This window comes from Canis lupus, chromosome 26 (genome assembly GCF_048164855.1).
Source record: "Canis lupus baileyi chromosome 26, mCanLup2.hap1, whole genome shotgun sequence".
Taxonomy (NCBI): Eukaryota; Metazoa; Chordata; class Mammalia; order Carnivora; family Canidae; genus Canis; species Canis lupus.
Window position 1 is genome coordinate 8,963,899 of NC_132863.1, and position 19,413 is coordinate 8,983,311.

A 19,413-nucleotide genomic window follows, 5' to 3' on the forward strand; every position below is an offset into this window, starting at 1 on the left:
CCACTTTCTGTCTCCTTGGATTCTAAAATAACACAACCAATATTTCTAAAGCTATAAGGATATCCTGACAAATATAATGGAATATTCATATATTTCTGTTTTCAGATAAATTTCTAAGACATCTTAAAACTTTCCATTAATAGATACTGAATATACACAAAACCTTTATTTTATTTGAGCTTTATTCTCAAATGTTTTCAAACAAGATTCTAATAACTCTATGAGTCTAGAGAAAGCGAAAAAAAAATTATTCTCATTTGATTTATTTAGTATGTTTACCCCATGGATCTGCCAATAGATCAATGGCATCTTCTTTTAAAAATAGGAATTATGGTTGGATCAGCACTTTCCAAATAGAAGACTGACATCTTGACACAGAAAAAGGAGTTTCTGAATAGAGAGAAATGCCTTCCACCTCACCTTTCATTAATTGTTCTATCTTTATAGAAAAGAATATACATATCAAAACTGCCTGCAGGAGACAGTGCTAAAAAGGGAAAGTGCAGAACAATGTTTTTCATTGAAGGAAAGGGAGAATGTAAAGTTTTTATGAATTCAAAATAGTTAGGAAGGACCACAAAGGGACTTAAGAAACTCCACAAGTGGACTCTCTCGACTCTGTCATAATTTATCAAAGCATGAGAAATACTAAACACCAAGTGCTTTCTATGAGCAGGTATTGGGATTTCTGTACATGTGCCAACTTATTAAAGTTTCTCCACAATGGTAGGTGGCAGGTAATTTTGTCTTTGCCATCTTACAGAGGAGGGAACTGAGGCACTGCAAGTTTGAATAACTTGCCCAAGGCCACCCAGCTTGTCAATGTGGGGCAGAGCTACTCCACAGAGTCCTGGATCTACATTACCCCACTTTCCTTCCGTGACTTTCCTTTATGTGTAGCAGGCTCGCTATTAACTCTTACTTTGAAGCAAGGAGTAAGATGACAAGGGGAGTATTTTTAAGTTATTTCAAATGTAAACACAAACAGGTGAGGCAGGGCCAGGGTTAATGTCTCCCAGAAAGAAGAGTAGGGAAAACCGTTAATTTGAGGCAACAGGCGGGTTATTACTCTCCTGTAGTGAAAAGTCACATTTCAAAAAAGGCAATCCAACTTCAAAGTCACTATCAGCAAGTAGCAGATTTTGGCCTTCACTTCTTTCTCATGTGCCATTCCCCCTGTGTGATAGAGGATGGGCATCCCTGCAAGGGAGAGGCAAGCAGATATTTAATTCTCCAGTAATTAGAGGAGGCTAGATGCTGGAGAACCTCTGGAAGAAGGGACGCGTGTCGGCAAGTGCTGAAAGCCAGTTTTTCCCTCGCAGGTCAAGTTAAAAAGAAGAAAATGTACCAGTTATTTGATGTTCCTCTCTTGCATGTCTTGAGGCACAATACACAAAGTAAATAATTTCCGCTATAGAGAAATTAAACAGGCAGGCAAGACATTGTGTGTTTTACATTAGAGAAGTACAATTGAAGAGCGCAGTGACGTGTATCGGTGTCTGAAGGAAGGGTCCTAGAAAATCTCTGTTATGTCATCAGACAGGAAATATATCCGATATGCCATTTACTTGACCTGCCAGGAACATGGTGCCGTGAACCTGAACTAGGATTTACAATAGAGAAAAAGCTATTAGAAGCAAAGAGATGGAAGATATTGTGCTCTCAATGCAGTGGAAATTAAAAAAAAGGATGTTGAAATCACTAACAGGGCTTAGTAATTAAACTGTGTCAATGCCCCTGCCATGAAGAGTTCATAATTTGGAAGCTGTAGTTACTATTGACCTGATTTTACTATTGAGATCATGTCTGCCTTTTAATTTGGGACCAAAATTGATCACTGTGTTCTATAAACAAGGCCTTGACAGTTGTTACTTTGCAAATGCTTTGCAAACACATATTTATTTAAGAGCAGCATGATTGATGATATAGTATACCAGACAAATCATTTCATTTTTTATTTCATATTTGAGATTCTTTTAAGAGATTGCTTTATAATTTAAAATGGAGTTCATCAAGTTCTTCAATAAATATAAAATTTCTTTGATAATAGTTTTTTAAAATAGATATTTTAAAAAGATGCCTGTCTTTACTCCAATATATTGATTTGATGGCCCAAGCACTGCTTTAAAATTTACAAAGTGTTCATTCCTCCTGTGTCTTCAGAAATCATTATAATGCTCACTTACTTTTTTAAGAGTAAATATTACTGCAACCCAGTATTAGTGGACAAAGCTTGCAATTTAGAAGGTTCATATAATGTGTATATTTGACATAAATTGCTTCCTTAATCACTACCATATGAAGGATGACAGAAGGAAATCAATACAGAAAGGTTTATCTTTGTGTTTCAAAGCCATCTCACACTTTCTAAGACTCTCATCCATCTAGTCCATAATTTCAATTTCTTATAGGCTTTCTCAATACTGTGATTTTTGTATTCATGATTTTTAAATTAAATTGAAACGAATAATAAAAAACATCTTCAAACTTCTTGAAAGGACAAAAAAACCTGTTAATGTATCTTCTTTTGCTACTTCTAGATTTTATTCTACTCTCACTAGTAGGATCAGGATGAAAGAACTGCTCATTTTCCCCCTTTACAGATCGCTATTGCCAGATGATAACTGATGGTTGCATTCTAGGTGGAAATCCAAAGAAACTCTTTATTCTTGATGGGTTAATTTAAGAGCAGTGCTACCTTTTTCACCTTCTTTGTCTTCTTGGTCATCTGTTAGCGGGATCACTTCTGGTTGCTCCACAGTCGTGGCATCTTCTTGGTTTGGCAAAAGCTCTAAATAGAATGAGACAGAAGGATACTCAGGGATATTTTAATTGGAATCATTGAGAAAATACAGTGACTAAAGCAGAGAAAGTTAATGTGTGTTTTTTTTTTTTTTTTAATTTTTCCCCTTCAAGTTTTAAGAAGCACATAAAGCAGAATACTATTGCCATTCTCTGGTAATCATTGCCTAACACATACACGCACACCACTCACAAACAGCAGGACAGACAGAAGTCATGGTTCACAGTTTCATCTCATTCTCTGATAACAATGCATTCTGGTTTCAATACCTTCTGTTTCCATATATGAGCTCTGGGAGTCTGCCTCAAGTTTTATTTCATTCTTTGTTGAATCATGCTCTTGTCCTGTCAAGAACAGCAATTGAAAAAGAAGAGAAATGAGACATGCATGACTGTAGATTTATCCCTGGTTTGAAAAAGCAAAACATTCAGAAACGGTGTTTTGATCATGCATGGAGAGGCAGAGAGCAATTTCAAACCAAAGTGGACAATTTTGCCAATCATCAAATTTATGTCAATTATTTTATGAGAAATAGCCAGGTAATTAGGCAAAAAATCTCTTCTTTGAACTGACTGGTATAACTGGTGTTTAGCTTATCAATGCACTGAACACTGATGAGCACAACCTGGAAGTTTTGAAATTTTAAATAATTCCTGTGCTGTATGGCTATTCTACACCTAATTTCTCTTTAAGATATATACATTTCCTGTATTGAGGATTCCTAGAAAATCAAAACACTAGTATTCTCATTGTCCCATTAAAAGATCATGAACAACTTAAGTAATATGAGCACACAGGGGTTGGGTCACCTAACAGCTCAACTATTCTGTTAAGACACCTACTAAATATGGCAAAGGTGAGGAGAGAATTCAGCCAACGCTTGATTACTCCAAAGCTGATTAGTAATGTTTTTTTTTTGTTGTTTTTTTCCCACACCCTCTGGCTTCTCCCCCTCCCCTGTACAGTTTCGAATATTTAAGTGCTCATTAAGAGAGGAAATTGAAATCTGTCCATTTGCCTCATTTTAATGAAAGGTTTTATACTGAGAATATATATATTTTTTTTATGCTGAGAATATTGAACTGTTGAATTAGAAAAATCCATAGCTTAGAGTTGGTTATAGGCCTGAAGAGGATATAGAGGGGGCTCTGTTGGGCACATTCCTGTGATAGACTGCATTATTGTTTCAACTGGTCCCTACTTCTTCCCGTAAGAGGATTCTACTTCCATGTCTGTGACCATGTAACCTGCAATGGCCGCTATGGCCGCTATGGGACAAGTGTTTATTCCCATCTGACTGATACCAGGTCTATTAGGGTGACTTAGTTTACAAAATGGCACAGCAACACACATGATGTGTACTACATTTGAGCAGAAGCTTCAAGATCCATTGCATGTTTTCCTCCAACTTTCTTGATCCTAAGAGAGTATGCTACTTCAATCTACATCCTGGAATGAAACACATGGAGCAGAACCACACAGAGACACAACACACCTTTGTTGTAAGCCAATGGGACTTTTAGGATTATTTTTAGGATTATCCAGCAAAGCTAACTGCTGCAACACTTTATTACAGTTTCCTCTTTAATGCAACTATTCTTAAGCTGCCCACTATATGGCTTCCCTTTGGTTCATTCTCTGCTAGCATGACCCCAAAAAGAAATTTTTTGACATCGTTCCTTTCAAGCTCAATTTTAATCAAAAGGATCTGATAAAATAATTACAACAGAGGTATATTTATCTGTCTGATCACTGAAGCTAAATATCTCAAGCTGTCTTTGATGACTGTCATCACTCCTAAAAGTCACTACAATGCCAAGTCTTGACGCTTCTGCAAAATGTTTCTCTTTTCCCACTTTCCATTTCCTCTTCCCCTTTCCTCATTCAGGGATACATTCTTTCTCTTGGATCTGTTACTGTCTTCTCTTATAGTCTATCCAGTGAATTGCTAGCAGAAATGCCTTTTAAAACACGGATTTGATCAAGATGTTTCCCTGCTGACAAACTCTATTCACTTCCATTCTTTTTTTTTTTTTTTTCACTTCCATTCTTCTCTCAAAAATACAGGAGTTCAAGCCTCATCTCAGACCTACAGTCAGATTATGCATTTTAACAATATTTCTAGGTGATCTGTATACGCAGTAAAGCTTGAGAAGTGCTGGCATACAGCATATACGTGTATCTGCAAATTATTTATCCTATTAAAAATGCCAGACTTGCCCTAGACATTTCATATACATTATCTCTAATTACCACATTAGCTCTGAAAGTAAGTATTGTGATCCCCATCTGCTTTCAAAATTTCCAACTGGGTTTATCTGACTACAGATTCTTTCTTCCTCTTTGTTTTGCCTGGGAATGTCTTTATTTGTTTTTTAATTTTTAAGCTGAAGTATATCTTGCTTATATAAAACATACAAGTCATAAGTACATAGCTTGATGACTTTTCACATACGTATACAAGTATCTCCCTGTGTGATCACCACCCAGAACAAGAACACTTCTAGCACGAGTGGTGCTCTTTTGGAACCAATGGATATCCCACTACAGACAAAAGGTAATAGTTTTGCGGGGTTTTTTTTTTTTTTTTGAAATAGAACTTACACTATATGCTTTCTTGTAGCTTGCTTTTTCACATGTTCTCTGTGAGATTAATTCCAGTTGTTGTGTATACCAATTGCCAATTCTTTTTCACTGATGTATACTATTCCACTATCCAAATATATTATGTCCTATGGATGTTGCATTGTTTTCTGTTTGGAGCCATTATGAAGAACACTGCTAAAAACATTCTTGTGCATGCCTAGATATATGTATTCATACCACTTGGGTATAAGCTCAGGAGTGATATTAGTAAGTAATCAGCAATGCATACATTTGGCTTTACTAAATCCTGAAAAACAGCATTCTGAAGAGTTTGTTCCAATTTGCACTCCCACCAGAAATGTATGAGAATTCCATGTGTGCCTTTTACCCTTTAGACAATTTGATGATACTACTAATGACAAAATTCTTTTATATGAAGAAGAAAGCTGTGCAAAATCTTTCACCCATTTTTTTCATCTTTGGGTACTATATAAAGTGGTGATACTACACTATGGGTCATTTATTCTACAATGTATTATGTGCTACTAAATGGCAGATATGTCAGGTGCTGGAAATAGGTCTTAAATAAAATAGATATAATACTTGGCCTCAAAATGCATAGTTGCAAGGAAAAAGGCATTAAATGTACATAAAGTTCTTTCTAGAAAGATGTGAAGCAGAATTCCAAATTTATGAAAAATCCACTTAGCAGATGTTTATTTTTATTATTTATTTACTTATTTATTTTTTGAGATTTTATTTATCCTTTCATGAGAGACAGAGGCGGAGACATATACAGAGGGAGAAGCAGACTCCCTGCAGGAGCCCAATGTGGGACTCTATCCCCAGACCCCAGGATCACATCCTGAGACAAAGGCAGATGCTCAACCACTGAGCCACCCAGACATCTCAGCAGACTTTTTGATCACGGGAAACTGAGAGAGATAGCCAATATATTGGACAACAACATCAACACTGAGGAACTCTCAAATAGACTAAATGAAATAAGATGGAATTTGACAAGGATAAGTGCTAAATTTTAAAACCAAGTTTATAAATCCAACTTCTAGGAGTGAGATGGGAGGAAATAAATCCTATTTCCAATAAAACTAGAGCCACAGATTTTGCATTCCAAGTTTACCCTAGATAAATACTGGACAGATACCAGTATGGCTGGATGGAAAGAAGGATTATAGCACATGGAAAGTGAAGGGGATTTTTCCACTTATTTCCTGGCAAACATCTTGCCTGGTTAGCTATTCCTAGCTATCCTAATGAACAGGGGACTTAAAACTGAAACATAATAAAAGAGGGGAATTATAGTAAGGGAAAAATATTTTTGTAAAAGATATATTCAACGGGATGAGCACTGGGTGTTATTCTGTATGTTGGCAAATTGAACACCAATAAAAAATAAATTTATTATTAAAAAAAGATATATTCAGAAAAACAAAAGCAGTGTTTTTGTGTTTGCAATGAACTCTGAGAACTGATGAATAAGGAAATGAAAAGATGGATTGACTGAAGAGGAAACTGAGACAATCAGAAAAATCTACAAGCCTAAAAACACAATAACAGCATAAACATGGACAATGGATGTCATAAGAGAGAATGAATGCTATTCATATATTAGTGAATGCTGTTCATAAATTAATGTTTCAGAAATCAAAGTTTTGAATTAAAATTCATTAAGAAAGCAAAAGTCAGGGAGAAAAATGACACATGAAAAGATGATATATACAGAGGACAGAAAATAACAATAGAATTTCTAATTAATGGATTAGAGGAAGTCTAAGCAACTATTTTTTTTATGTGATAGCAACCATTAAAAATATATTATGAGATTTTCAAGGACTGTAGAACATAGAATATGATTTCATTTTTTGTAACTATGGAATCATTACATATGCCTTTATATGTATTTAGATTAGTGGGGACAAAAACTGGAAGGCTTTATCTCCTATTTAACACTGATTATCTTTGGATGGTAGGTGGAATTTTAATTTACAGAATTTTTATTTTGCTAACCTGCATTTCATATTTTACAACAAATGCATATTATCTAATTTAATAATTATAATGAAACAATTTAGAAAACAAAAATGCTTTCAGTGATATCATAGAAGAAAAAACTATAACTAAAAGGTGTTTGTGGTTAGCTAAATTCAGTTACTTTGGCTTGATATCTATTGTACTTGAACTCTAAAAAACATGGGAAATTCAGCTGTTGAGTAGCTCTTTCTTCTTGCATATTCTTCTTTTTCTACTTTTTTTTTTTTTTTTTTTTGTCTTTTGGCCAAATCACCTACCTTTCTTCTATGTCACAACCTACTCATCATTTTCTAAACACCTTATGTTATTTCTTGCCTTTGTGTCCACTTAACGTGTATTCTCACTGGTTGAAATATCCCCATTTCCCCTCTTTCTATCTGATAAAATTCTCTTCATCTTTCAAAACTAAGTCATCAACTTACCTTTCTTTGTGACGTCCTCTAAATCACTAGTCAGAATCAATCATTTTTATGTTTTTGCTTATTGAATTCCTTTGCTCATTTATCTGCTTATTATTCTCCTTACCACATTGTAATATAGTGGTATCTCTTGGTCTCTCTTACTGGGCTATGAACATTATGAAACTGTGCTTTATTCATATTTCCCCTCCCAGAACCTACTAATGAGTGATCAATAAATGTTTAATTAACTGGCTGTCCATTACAGCATGCATCAATGTCTGCAAATAGTAATTAGGGATTATAACTTATTTTCTATTGCATCCTTTAGCAACAAGGTAAGTGCCTTTGGCTGCATATCCATATACTATATTTATTACAAAGAACCCTGAAGGAAGAACTTAAGTTTTAGGCAAATCACAACCTCTTTGGGCTTCAGGTTCATTATCTATTTACTTTTAAGGATGCAAAACTGGATAATAACTTAGATTCCCTCTATCTATGGCATGATATGAGGCTCTGTCTCCTCGTGAAGTTTTTAGTTACCACCAATGTTTGTTTATTGGGTGGATGATTTTGAGAGAGGACGTTCACTGTTTGAGTGAGCCTCATTCCCTATCACTGTGGTGATAGGGAACCGACCCCACACCTACTCTTGGGTCACTGCGGGGAACTTTGACTCATCATTTGCAATTTGGCTTTGTCGTATGATGAAGGCAAAGAGTAGAGCATTCAGAGAATAGAAGCAGCCACTCTGTTCCTGTGTGTCCCCACTCCCAGCGCCCCACTTGATAAATCTTCACAGGAATTCAATCAGGGATAGGAAGACAGTGATTCTACAGGGCCTGCGGCACCTGCTGTTGGGGGGACTGCTGGTGGTGGTGGCAGCCTAAGGCTCTTGATGAATACTAGGGATTTTTCTCTTTGACTAGTAAAGGCTGGCATTTCACTTTGAGGATAAGAGGCCATTGCAAAGTTCTTTTGGAGCATTTCTCTCTTCTGCCTTTTCACTTGTCCCCACTCTTGATCTGTTTCACCTGTGTGCTTTACATATTTTAGCAATCTTTTCTTGAAACAGAAATACAGGTATTTTCTTCTTTCTAATTTTTCTGAAATGAAGTCAATAAAAAACAGGGAGAGAAGTGAAGTGCACAGCTTTGAAATCCAAGAATAATCATATTTTCTCATTCCTGAGGCAAGCCAGGACTGGGCATATTACTCAAAGAGGAGGTACATGTGAGCTCCTTGCCCTGCACCCAGGCCTGCTGTGTGTTAATGATGACTCCAGGGGTCTCCAGCCCTTCTGTCTTTCTCTGCAGTGCGCTCAGACATTCCATGTTTCATCTTGCTTCTTGACCCCATGCAGGCAAGCTTTATGTTTGCTTCTCCACATTCAGTCTAGTTGAATTCCACCCACTGTCCTCTGCCCTAATCCCTCCTGGCAGAGGAAACAAAGGAACATAAAGGGTCCCACAGTTTATGTATATATTTTTATATAGTGAACTCAATCATCCATGCTAATGGGAGGGGACTATTAGAACAGATAATCCAAAAATCCATTCACTTTTCTTTAGAAATAGATCACGTGATTATTTCTTGGAGCCCTGGTAATTAAGTTTGGCTCAAGCTAATGCTTTAAATAATTTGCATAAAAATTGGTCTAGGGCCATCAGTCTGGAACTAAACATTTTGAGAGGATAAACCTAACTGCACTCTGTAAATGGACTGGTTCTGAACAATAGTAACAAAAGTATAGTTCTATTGTTTGCAGATTACTATATGCTCAAATCTTCATGAGAACAAAGACTTTGTTGTCTTCAATGCTTGTCTTAAAGACAATGGAAATTGCATCCTTTTGTTAAACTTGATTGCTGCTAATATTCAAAATTTTATGTTTATCATGTGTAAAAATAACCCCAGCTTAAGAGCAAAAATTAAACCCAGATTTGTGTGAATTTGATTATCTTCTAGACATCCTTCATTTTTTTCCTGGGGCCCCAAAAACTTACTACCTAATGTAAATTATTTCTAAAATTATTTTTTCCTGCAGTTGCAAAAGAATTGTAGTTTCCTTCTAGAAACACTGAAAAGTACATATAATTATTGAGAGCTATGAATAATTTTATAACTATAATTTATAGCTATAATAATTTTATAACTGTCACTGTTAATATTGTAAACTATCTTTCTGTTGTGTGCACATATATATGTAGATATACATCTGCATATACATATGAGCGTATACAGATGCATGCAGATATACATTTGTATATGCATATATGTGTGTATTCCCATGTCTGTAGATATATATCTTATATGTATACATATATATGGATCTCTCTATATATGTGTTAGTGAGTCTTTGTGTATGTAGCTCAATACACATATACACATGCAGAAATATACACATATATCCTGGGATCAAAATGAATTTACACTCTGATTCTTGCTTTTTTAGCTCATAATTTTACAAGAATCTTACACTGTTATTAAAATTTCTTCAGAGGGATGCCTGAGTGGCTCAGTGATTGAGCATCTGCCTTTGGCTCAGGACGTGATCCCAGGGTCTGGGGATGGTGTCCCACATTGGGCTCCGTATGAAGCCTGCTTCTCCCTCTGTCTATGCCTATGTCTCTGCCTCTCTCTCTGTGTCTCTCATGAGTAAATAAATAACATCTTAAAAAAATAATAAAATAAAATTTCTGAAGTAGTTTTATTTTTAAAAGATGCAGTATGGGGATCCCTAGGTTGCTCAATGGTTTGGCGCCTGCCTTCAGCCCAGGGCATGATCCTGGAGACCCGGGATCGAGTCCTGCATCAGGCTTCCTGCATGGAGCCTGCTTCTTCTTCTGCTTGTGTCTCTGCTTCTCTCTCTTTTTCTCTCTCTGTGCCTCTCATGAATAAATAAAATAGGAATCTTAAAAAAAATGCAGTATATTCCATAGTATGTACAAAATTTTTGACATTTCCTTCTTTTTTTCCCATTAAACATAGTATTGTGATGAAGATTTTTGTAAATACACATCTCCCTAGTCTTGGTGGGTGTTACTTTAAGACAAAGTCCTAAAGCATAATTCTAGGCTAATAGTATGAACACTTTACTTTTTATTAGATTTTGTCAAAATTGCTGATGTGGTTATGTCTTTCATTCTCCCACCAATAGTGTGTGAGCCTGATTGGATACCTTACTCCCACTAATTCTCCTACATAAACTTGTTTGATTAAAACTGAAATCGTGTTTTATTTGCATTTCTTTAAGAAATAAAGAGATAGGCCATCTCTTCATATTTGTGATTGTATTTCTTCTTCTGTAAATTATAATGGAGTCCTTCGCCCATTTTCCTTTTTTTTTTTTTTTATTGCTTTATAAGATTTTTTTCTCTTTAAGAAAATTGATTCTTTGTCATTTAGGCTGAGAGTACTTTTCCTAGTAGTTTTTCTTTAGAATTTGATTATAATCTTTATCATGTCAAAATGCATATATTCAGATTTAGCCATTTCTCTTTCTTATGACATATATTGATGCATGCACACACATTGCAGATATATATACATATATATGTGAATGCCTTTTTATAACATATGTATACAATCATGTGTTTGTGCATTTTGTTTACAGTTCAAAAAGCAGTTCTTATTTCAAAATTTTTTAAAAGTCACACTTTTGTTTTTTTAGTCTGGTAATTTTAGTTTCATTTTTACATTTCATCTTTGCTCCTCCTGTAATTTAGGTTAGTATAAGGAATGAGATTCGGATTCAGGTTATTCTTCCAAATGGCCAAGCAGTTGTCTTAATGCCATTTATGGAGTCATCTGTCTTTGAAATGTCAGCCTGAAGATGTGCTAAAAACCAGATCTACTTTAGTCCATTTCTAAAGTCTTTATTCCATTTCATGGATTGACTTGTTTGCCTATTCCTATAGTAGGACTACAGTGTTAATCACATTTTTCAAAGATACCATATTTTTGTAGTCTATTTATTCTGTCATTGACTGAAAATATATCTGTGAATCCCCCATTGCATTTCCAGTTGGATTTTATTCTTACTGTATCATCTGCCATATAAAGACCCATCATTATTATATTAAATCATGGAATTAAATTTTTACTGATATAAAATGACCAAATCTTTCTTGCTCCAGACTCTGTTTTTTTTTAAAGAATTTATTTATTTATTCATGAAAGACACACAGAGAGAGGCAGAGACACAGGCAGGGGGAGAAGCAGGCTCCCTGTGGAGAGCCCAATGAGGAACTGGCTCCTAGGACCTGGGATCCCAACCTGAGCCAAAGGCAGATGCTCAACACTGAGCCACCCAGATGGCCCTCTTGCTCAAGACTTTTTGCTGGAATTCTAACTGGATAGATTCTAAAGTAGTTTCTCATTCTTTCTTTTAATGTTCATTTCCCAAATATACCTTTCCTGAATTTATATTTTTTAAACCTTTACTATTTTTTAAAATTAATTCAATCCAACTGGTTTTTACACTTAATAAATTAACCTAATTACCTTTCTTGTCATAACTACTTGCCTGTGTTTCTGTTGTCTTATTTGATATATTGTACTTTTGTTACACTGCTACTTACTTTTTAAAGTTATTTCCATTATTGAAAATACTCATATTTGGTATGAAACATACCAGGAAATTGAGAGAGTATCTTCCATTAATTCTATTGTGATTTAATTCTATTTGTGATTATCATTAAATTTTTCAAAGGTATTCTTAACCCTAACTTATATTGTCAGAATCTGTAGCAGAACACAATTTTTACTTTTTGACTACCTTTATTGAAATCAGCTTTTGTGCAACCCTCCCTACTCCCCACCATAATCGTGATTTATAAATTCTGGCATTTGATACTTCTTTCCTTTTCTCTCCCTCCTTTCTTCCTTCTTCTTTTAACTAATCTTTAAAAATGTAACAAAGTATAGGAAAGTGCACAACATTGAGAGTTCAGTTAAACAACCAAAAGCAAATAGAGAAACTATACTTTCTTATAGTTATAGAAACTATATGTATCCATCCAGTCCAGAAGACCAGCTCATGGGCCAATCAGAACCTCCCCCTTAATCACCAAAATTTAATCAGCACCTTAACTAGATTCCCTTTATTATTTTTCCACTCAAGTATGCTTTTCTAAATAGCATCACTATCTTTTCCTGCTTTTCGAATTTGATATGAGATATTGTACAATATATATGCTTCTGTACCTTCTTTGATTTAACATTATACTTGTAAGAGTCATTCATGTTTTAGCCTGTAATTTTAGTTGTAGTTTCCAATGAGACTTCTGCTTCCTCTTTATATCTATTTCCCTGTACCTGTTTTTTTCCTCTGTTTTTGAAATTTTTCTGTTTATCACTGATGTTGAACAAGATGATGATGATGTACTTAGTTATAATTTCCTTTATGTTTCTTGTGCTCCGAGATTATAGAACTTCTTGGATATGGATTCACAGTTTTCACCGAAGTTTTGGAAAATTTCAATCATTTTTACTTCAAATATTTTTTGTCTTCCTTTTCCATGCTTTGCCTTCAGATATTTCGATTTATGTATATTGGACTTGCAATTACCTTTATAGTTCTTTCATAGCTCACTGATTATATTTTTGTTTTCAATCATTTATTCTCTTTGTGTTTCAATTTGGATGGTTTCTATTGCTACTTCTTCAAATTCACCACTCTTTTCTTCTTCAATGACTAATCTGCCATTATTCTCATCAGGTGTAATTTTCATCTCAGACATTTAGTATTTCATCTCTAGAAATTCAATTTGTGTCATTTTATACCTTTAATGTCTCTAATTAACATGGACAATCTTCCTTTTAGCTTTCAGAAGACATGGAATATGATTATAATAACTTTTAACATGGCCTTTCACATTAATTACACAATCTGTACCATTTCTGAATTGATTTGTATTAATTGATTTCTCTTCTCTTATATGTCATACTTTCCTGCTCCTTGTCAAGAATTGGTATCATCAGTACTCATTTAGACTTATCAAATAATTACCATTTACCTTGCTTTTTCTTCTTTTTCTTCATCTTTTTCCTTCCATCTGGTATCAATACCCTCCTACCTGAAGAACACCAAAATTCTCTGTTGGTGAACTTTTCTTTTCTTTTTTTGGCCTGAAATTTGCTTGATTAAATTTATTCTTGAAACACAACTTTTTTTTGGCTTAGAATTCTTGGTTGGCTATTATTCTGCTAGATTGTCTTCTTATTTCTATTGTATCTATTAAAGTCAGGTATCAGTCTAATTGTTTAAGGATTTCTTTTTAGATGTCCTGTTTATCTTTGATTTTCAGCAGTTGTACAATGATGGGCATACTTGTGGATTTATTTTGCTTAGAGTTCAAAGGGTTTTAGGAAGATGTGATCTGATGTCTTTCATTAATATAGGTCATTTCTCAGCACAATTTTCTGAAATACTGCTTCTGCTCAATTACCTCACTCCTTTCTGTCTGGGATTCCAATTGATTTATCATTTATCCTCTATATTTGTTCCCTTTCTTTAGTGTTTATCATTCCTTTTCTTTCTCTACTACTTTTATTTTGGATATATTCTTCTGACTTAACTTCTAGTGCACAAATTCTCTTTCATCTGTGTGTAATATGCATTTAAACCATGAATCTATTCATTGCATTCTTCATTTCAATTATTGTATCTTTCACTTCTAGACTTTCTTTTCTTTTTCTTTTATGATGCTTTGTTTTGAATTTCTACTTCTCAGCTAATTTTTTCAATGTCATCTTTATCCTCCTATAACAGCCAGGAAAATTATTTTATACTTTATGTTTTAACTGTAATACTTTCAGCCCAAATGGGCCTATTTCTTTTTTAAAAAAGATTTTATTTATTTATTTATTTATTTATTTATTTATTTATTTATTTATTTATTTATTCAGAGTGAGAGTGAGAGAGCACAAGCAAGGGGAATGGCAGAACCCAACCTGGGGCAGATGCTTAATCAATTGAGCCACCCAGGTGCTCTGGGTATGTTTCTCTTGACTTTTTTTTTATGTTACCATGTTTCATTTTTTTTTTTCTGGATTTTTTTGTGTGTGTGTGTATGTGCTAGACATGCTGGAAATTCTGGCTAAAAATTCGTTTTTGTAAATGGTTTTACATTGGTTTTTCTCAGGTGCCTATGGGGAATAGTAATCTGGGTTGATCTTCATTTATTTTGAGGATTGAGATGATTCAAAGATGGGCATCAGTCTTTCAGAAAGTTGGTCTCCTGCTGCTTGATTCTTTCTGCTAGGATACATATCTTTAGGGTTTCAACAAAGAAACCACGGGGTTTACCGTGGTCCCTTGCCCTTTTCAGCAATAGGACTCTGGATACATTTTGCAGAATCAGCAAATGACCAAGAAAAAAAAAAAAAACAGCTTCAAGTTCTGAACTCACATCTCTGGATATCTATTTTCTCCCAGAACCTAGCCTGACAATTTTTCACTATCCTGTTAGTTCTCTGGTGCCTTTAAACAGACTCCATACCTTTTTGTTTTTGGTGTAGTTTGTCTAGTTATCTTCAGGGAGAGTAATGGTCTAAGTTATTTAGACTTTCATTCCTGAAAGTAGAAGTCTCTCCTTTTTCCTTCTCATTTTAAAGCAACATATACTGTAATTTTCAAAGATAAAAGTGTACATTTAGTTAAGGTATTCTGATCCTAATTTGGAAGCAATTATTTCAACATTTTCATACATTTAATGAGTCTCTTATCACATACTTCTTTCCAAGTGTGACTTTCTCAGTCTTAACTTTTTCCTTCCTTTCTATATTTACTGGTTTTGCACAGGATTTCTGTTAGTTTACTCACAGGAAGGATACTTGGGTGGCATATTTTCTTAATCTATGAATTCCTGAGAAAATGTTAGTCTTGACTTCATGCATGAGTAGTAACAACTTCACTAAATATAGAAACTGTGTACTTTAGAGCAATTGAAATGTTCGTCCATTTCATCTAGTGTTTAGAATTGTGGAAGAAGAAAGTCAAGGCTAATCCGATTTTGGTGATTTTGTTTGTAACCTGATTTTTATTTTCTTATGTGCTTTCAAAGCCTTTCTTTATCACTGATGTTCAGAAATTCCATGAGGCTTTGTAGATTTCTGTTCCTATCTTTGTCTATAAATAAGTATGTATACTCTTGTGTTTTGGGTGGAAGAACTGGTTTACATTAGGAAAACTTTTTTCTGTTATTTTTCTAAAGATTGTTTTCATTTTTGTTTGTTCTAGCCTCTCTTCTTGGTATTCCATGGATATGTAGATTTAATTACCTCGATCTGTTGTCTATATGTGTCACATTTTTCTCATTGTTATCATTTCTTCATTTCTGTAGTTGCAAATCTGATGCCTATAGAGTTTAGGCAGGTAACAAAAATAATGTCAGCCAGTACAAAAATAGTGAATGATGAGGATAGCAGAGAGCAAATTTCCCTTCTAAACTTGGCAGCTACAAATCACTTGATATTCATAAAAATAAAATATTACCATATTCCATTTTTCCCAGAAAAACTAAAATCTGTTTTTTAAATGTAATATTTCTCAGCAGAAAAAAATTTAAAAAGGACCTTGCAACTTACCATTAGGATGATCTTGGCCACACTCAGAATGATCTGTTACTTCATTGTCTTTTGTGATATTCTTGTCCTTTGCAGAATCTGCCACAACAAATAAGCAAAACATCTAGTCAGCATTTTTAACTGGGAAATAAAGCAGCTTCCAACACTGTCATGATATATCTATCTTTGGGAGATGGAATTTATTTTTTTAAACACCATTAAAATACTTAGATATTTTCATAGTAAATAAGCTGTTCCTAAAGTTACTGCATAAGAGGTCTTGTACAAAGCTTACAAAGGTAGGATGATACAAATTTGATTGGGTCATCTTTTTGCAACAAAGAAGAAAATGTAAGCAGGTTTTATGCATTAATGAAAGTCTTTGGAGAATTGTGCAAAAGGATATGAAAGGAAGGCAAAATAGGGGAGATTAAAGGAATATCAATTTTAATGTTCTTAATGCTTCCATTACTGCAATTGTTCATATACAGGAGCCTTGAGTCCTTGAATAAGCCAGATGTAGAGCTTTGATATCCAGTTGTAATTAAGTTCATCTTCCTGAGGCACACACTACCAGTAGAACAATAGCAAAGGGGAAGGCAAACCTTCTGTTTTGTGCAATTTCATCCTCTCCCTCATATAGCACATTTAAATGTGAAATCAGCATAAGTTCATCTTTTTGTTGTTGTTGTTGTTATATGATATACTTCCAGGAAATAACATGGCCAAATAGGTTTCAATGACTATGGACTGTTGCAAATCTATGCAGGATTCCTTGTTAGATGTTTTTTCTTTTTTTTTTTTTATATATATATTTTTTTTATTGGTGTTCAATTTACTAACATACAGAATAACACCCAGTGCCCATCACCCATGCACTCCCACCCCCCGCCCTCCTCCCCTTCTACCACCCCTAGTTCGTTTCCCAGAGTTAGCAGTCTTTACGTTCTGTCTCCCTTTCTGATATTTCCCACACATTTCTTCTCCCTTCCCTTATTTTCCCTTTCACTATTATTTATATTCCCCAAATGAATGAGAACATATAATGTTTGTCCTTCTCCGACTGACTTACTTCACTCAGCATAATACCCTCCAGTTCCATCCACTCCTTGTTAGATGTTTGAGGCCTTTCTGTAGACTCTTTAGAAAGCCATCATAAAGGGCATGTGGGTGGGTCAGCAGGAAGACTTAAATTGGGCCTTTTATTCCCTCCAAAAGTATTTATTAAGGGCCAACTCTACGTTAGATACTTCTTGAGGCTAGGGAGTCAATACTAATTGACTCTGCCTTCATACAGGTTACAATCTAGGGGGTATTTTTTATGCAGCTAAAAGAGTGGTAATCCAAAGATATCTAAAAGTCATGAGCTTATCTTCTATGCATATGGCCATGGAGCAAACTGGGCATGGCAGGCTGACACTTCTGTTACTTTAAAATGGGTTCCTTACTGAGTTCACATTGCTCCATTGAATTGTAACACCCAACAGAGCTGAATCAGAGTCTCAAAGCATTCTTTCTTTCCTTACTCCTTTTACCTCTCTCCCTCCCCACACTAGGAGATAGTTTTAAACAATGCAGTTTGGAATATTATGAGAAAGTCTGTTTCTTTAACCTGCCACAAGCAACATTTGATGGACAAGTGAGAAACCTGGATAGTTAACATATAATTCAAATTTAATAACCAGTGAAGCAAGTATACACCCAAAGTGTATGATTTTAATTAACTGCAAATAATTCCCCCAAGGCAAATGTTTAATTATCTGTGCAGCTTATTTCTTTCTGAGACTGACAATAAGTTTCAAAGTCCAAATTTGGAGGCAAAACTGAGCATAGGCAATAGTTTTCCAAACTGTTCTCTCACTCTAGTCAAATTGTTTTACACCAGTTCCCATTAAAACATGCCTTTTTAATTTTTGGCTCTAACATGTGGATTTAAAGAAAAAAATTATTGAATACTTTTTTCCTACATTAACACTGAGGTGAGCAATGGTTTTAAAAAGGTACTATATGAATCAGGCTAAATTTTAATTTCAAATATTTTACTTATTTATGAAAAATGGCATCATTTGATAACTAGGCTTGGGCTATACTCATTTCTCTCAACATTAATATTTTAAGATTATCCAAGATTTTGCGTGTAGTTAAAATGTGTTCATTTATACTCAACAATAATTCATTATGCTTTATAACTTACATAAACATTATGCTTCATGCATCAAATATTACATAAGAAATGTTTTTTAAAAAGTGATTTACATTGAGTTTATGAATTTATGGTCTAATGATTCACATAAGATGGGTGAAAGTATTTGAAAAATTAATCTCTGGACTGTCACCAAAATCTGTCTCTTTAGCAAATTAATTGACCCTTCAGTTTCAATTTCCTTGGAGAGTCGTTTTAATATTGCTAAGGTGCCTTCTGCTCTCATGTACTCTAATATATATATAATACACTTCGTTGAATCTAAGACACCATCAATTGTTATTTTCATTATTATTTTGTGTAGGATTAAGAAAAAAATGGTACCAAATGAACTGTACCATACTATTAATTTAAGAAAGTGTCCTAGTTTTAGAAATAAAATATACAAAAGACTCTGTATCCTAGAAATATTTGAGTATATTCTGTGTGTACACAAATATATGTCTTTATGTGATGGCAAGGATTTCCTATCAACCTGACCCATCACCAAACCCACAAGTTACTTTTATTTTGTACCTGAAATGGTTCTGCCTCCACATACAGCAATAAAGCAAGATAAAAGCTATAAGCTCATGATGGCATCCACACATGACTATGTGGCTCTGAGATTGTTTCCACTGAAGTTTCTCTTTTCAAAGGGATCTTTGAATTCCTAGTCACATGAACTTTGAGAAGACTGGATATGGTCCTGAATGTTTTAAATCATAGATCCTATCATGCTATACTTAGTTGTGGGTTTGAAATGACAGCAGAGCTTTTCTGACTAGGAGGTGATGAAAGTTGCACTGTATATGAAT

General features: G+C 34.5%; 1 protein-coding gene across 4 annotated transcripts in view; it reads right to left on the reverse strand.

Annotated features, from left to right (window-relative positions):
• The window catches only part of MACROD2 (mono-ADP ribosylhydrolase 2), a 1,923,575-nt gene that overhangs the window by 65,044 nt on the left and 1,839,118 nt on the right, over positions 1–19,413 (reverse strand). For all 4 annotated transcript variants that reach the window (XM_072800037.1, XM_072800036.1, XM_072800035.1 and 1 more), the window contains exons 14-16: positions 16,435–16,512; positions 3,073–3,147; positions 2,699–2,791 (exon numbers count right to left, since the gene is read on the reverse strand). In XM_072800037.1, the coding sequence (XP_072656138.1) occupies positions 2,699–2,791; positions 3,073–3,147; positions 16,435–16,512 (246 nt within the window). The remainder of the gene's footprint in view (positions 1–2,698; positions 2,792–3,072; positions 3,148–16,434; positions 16,513–19,413) is intronic.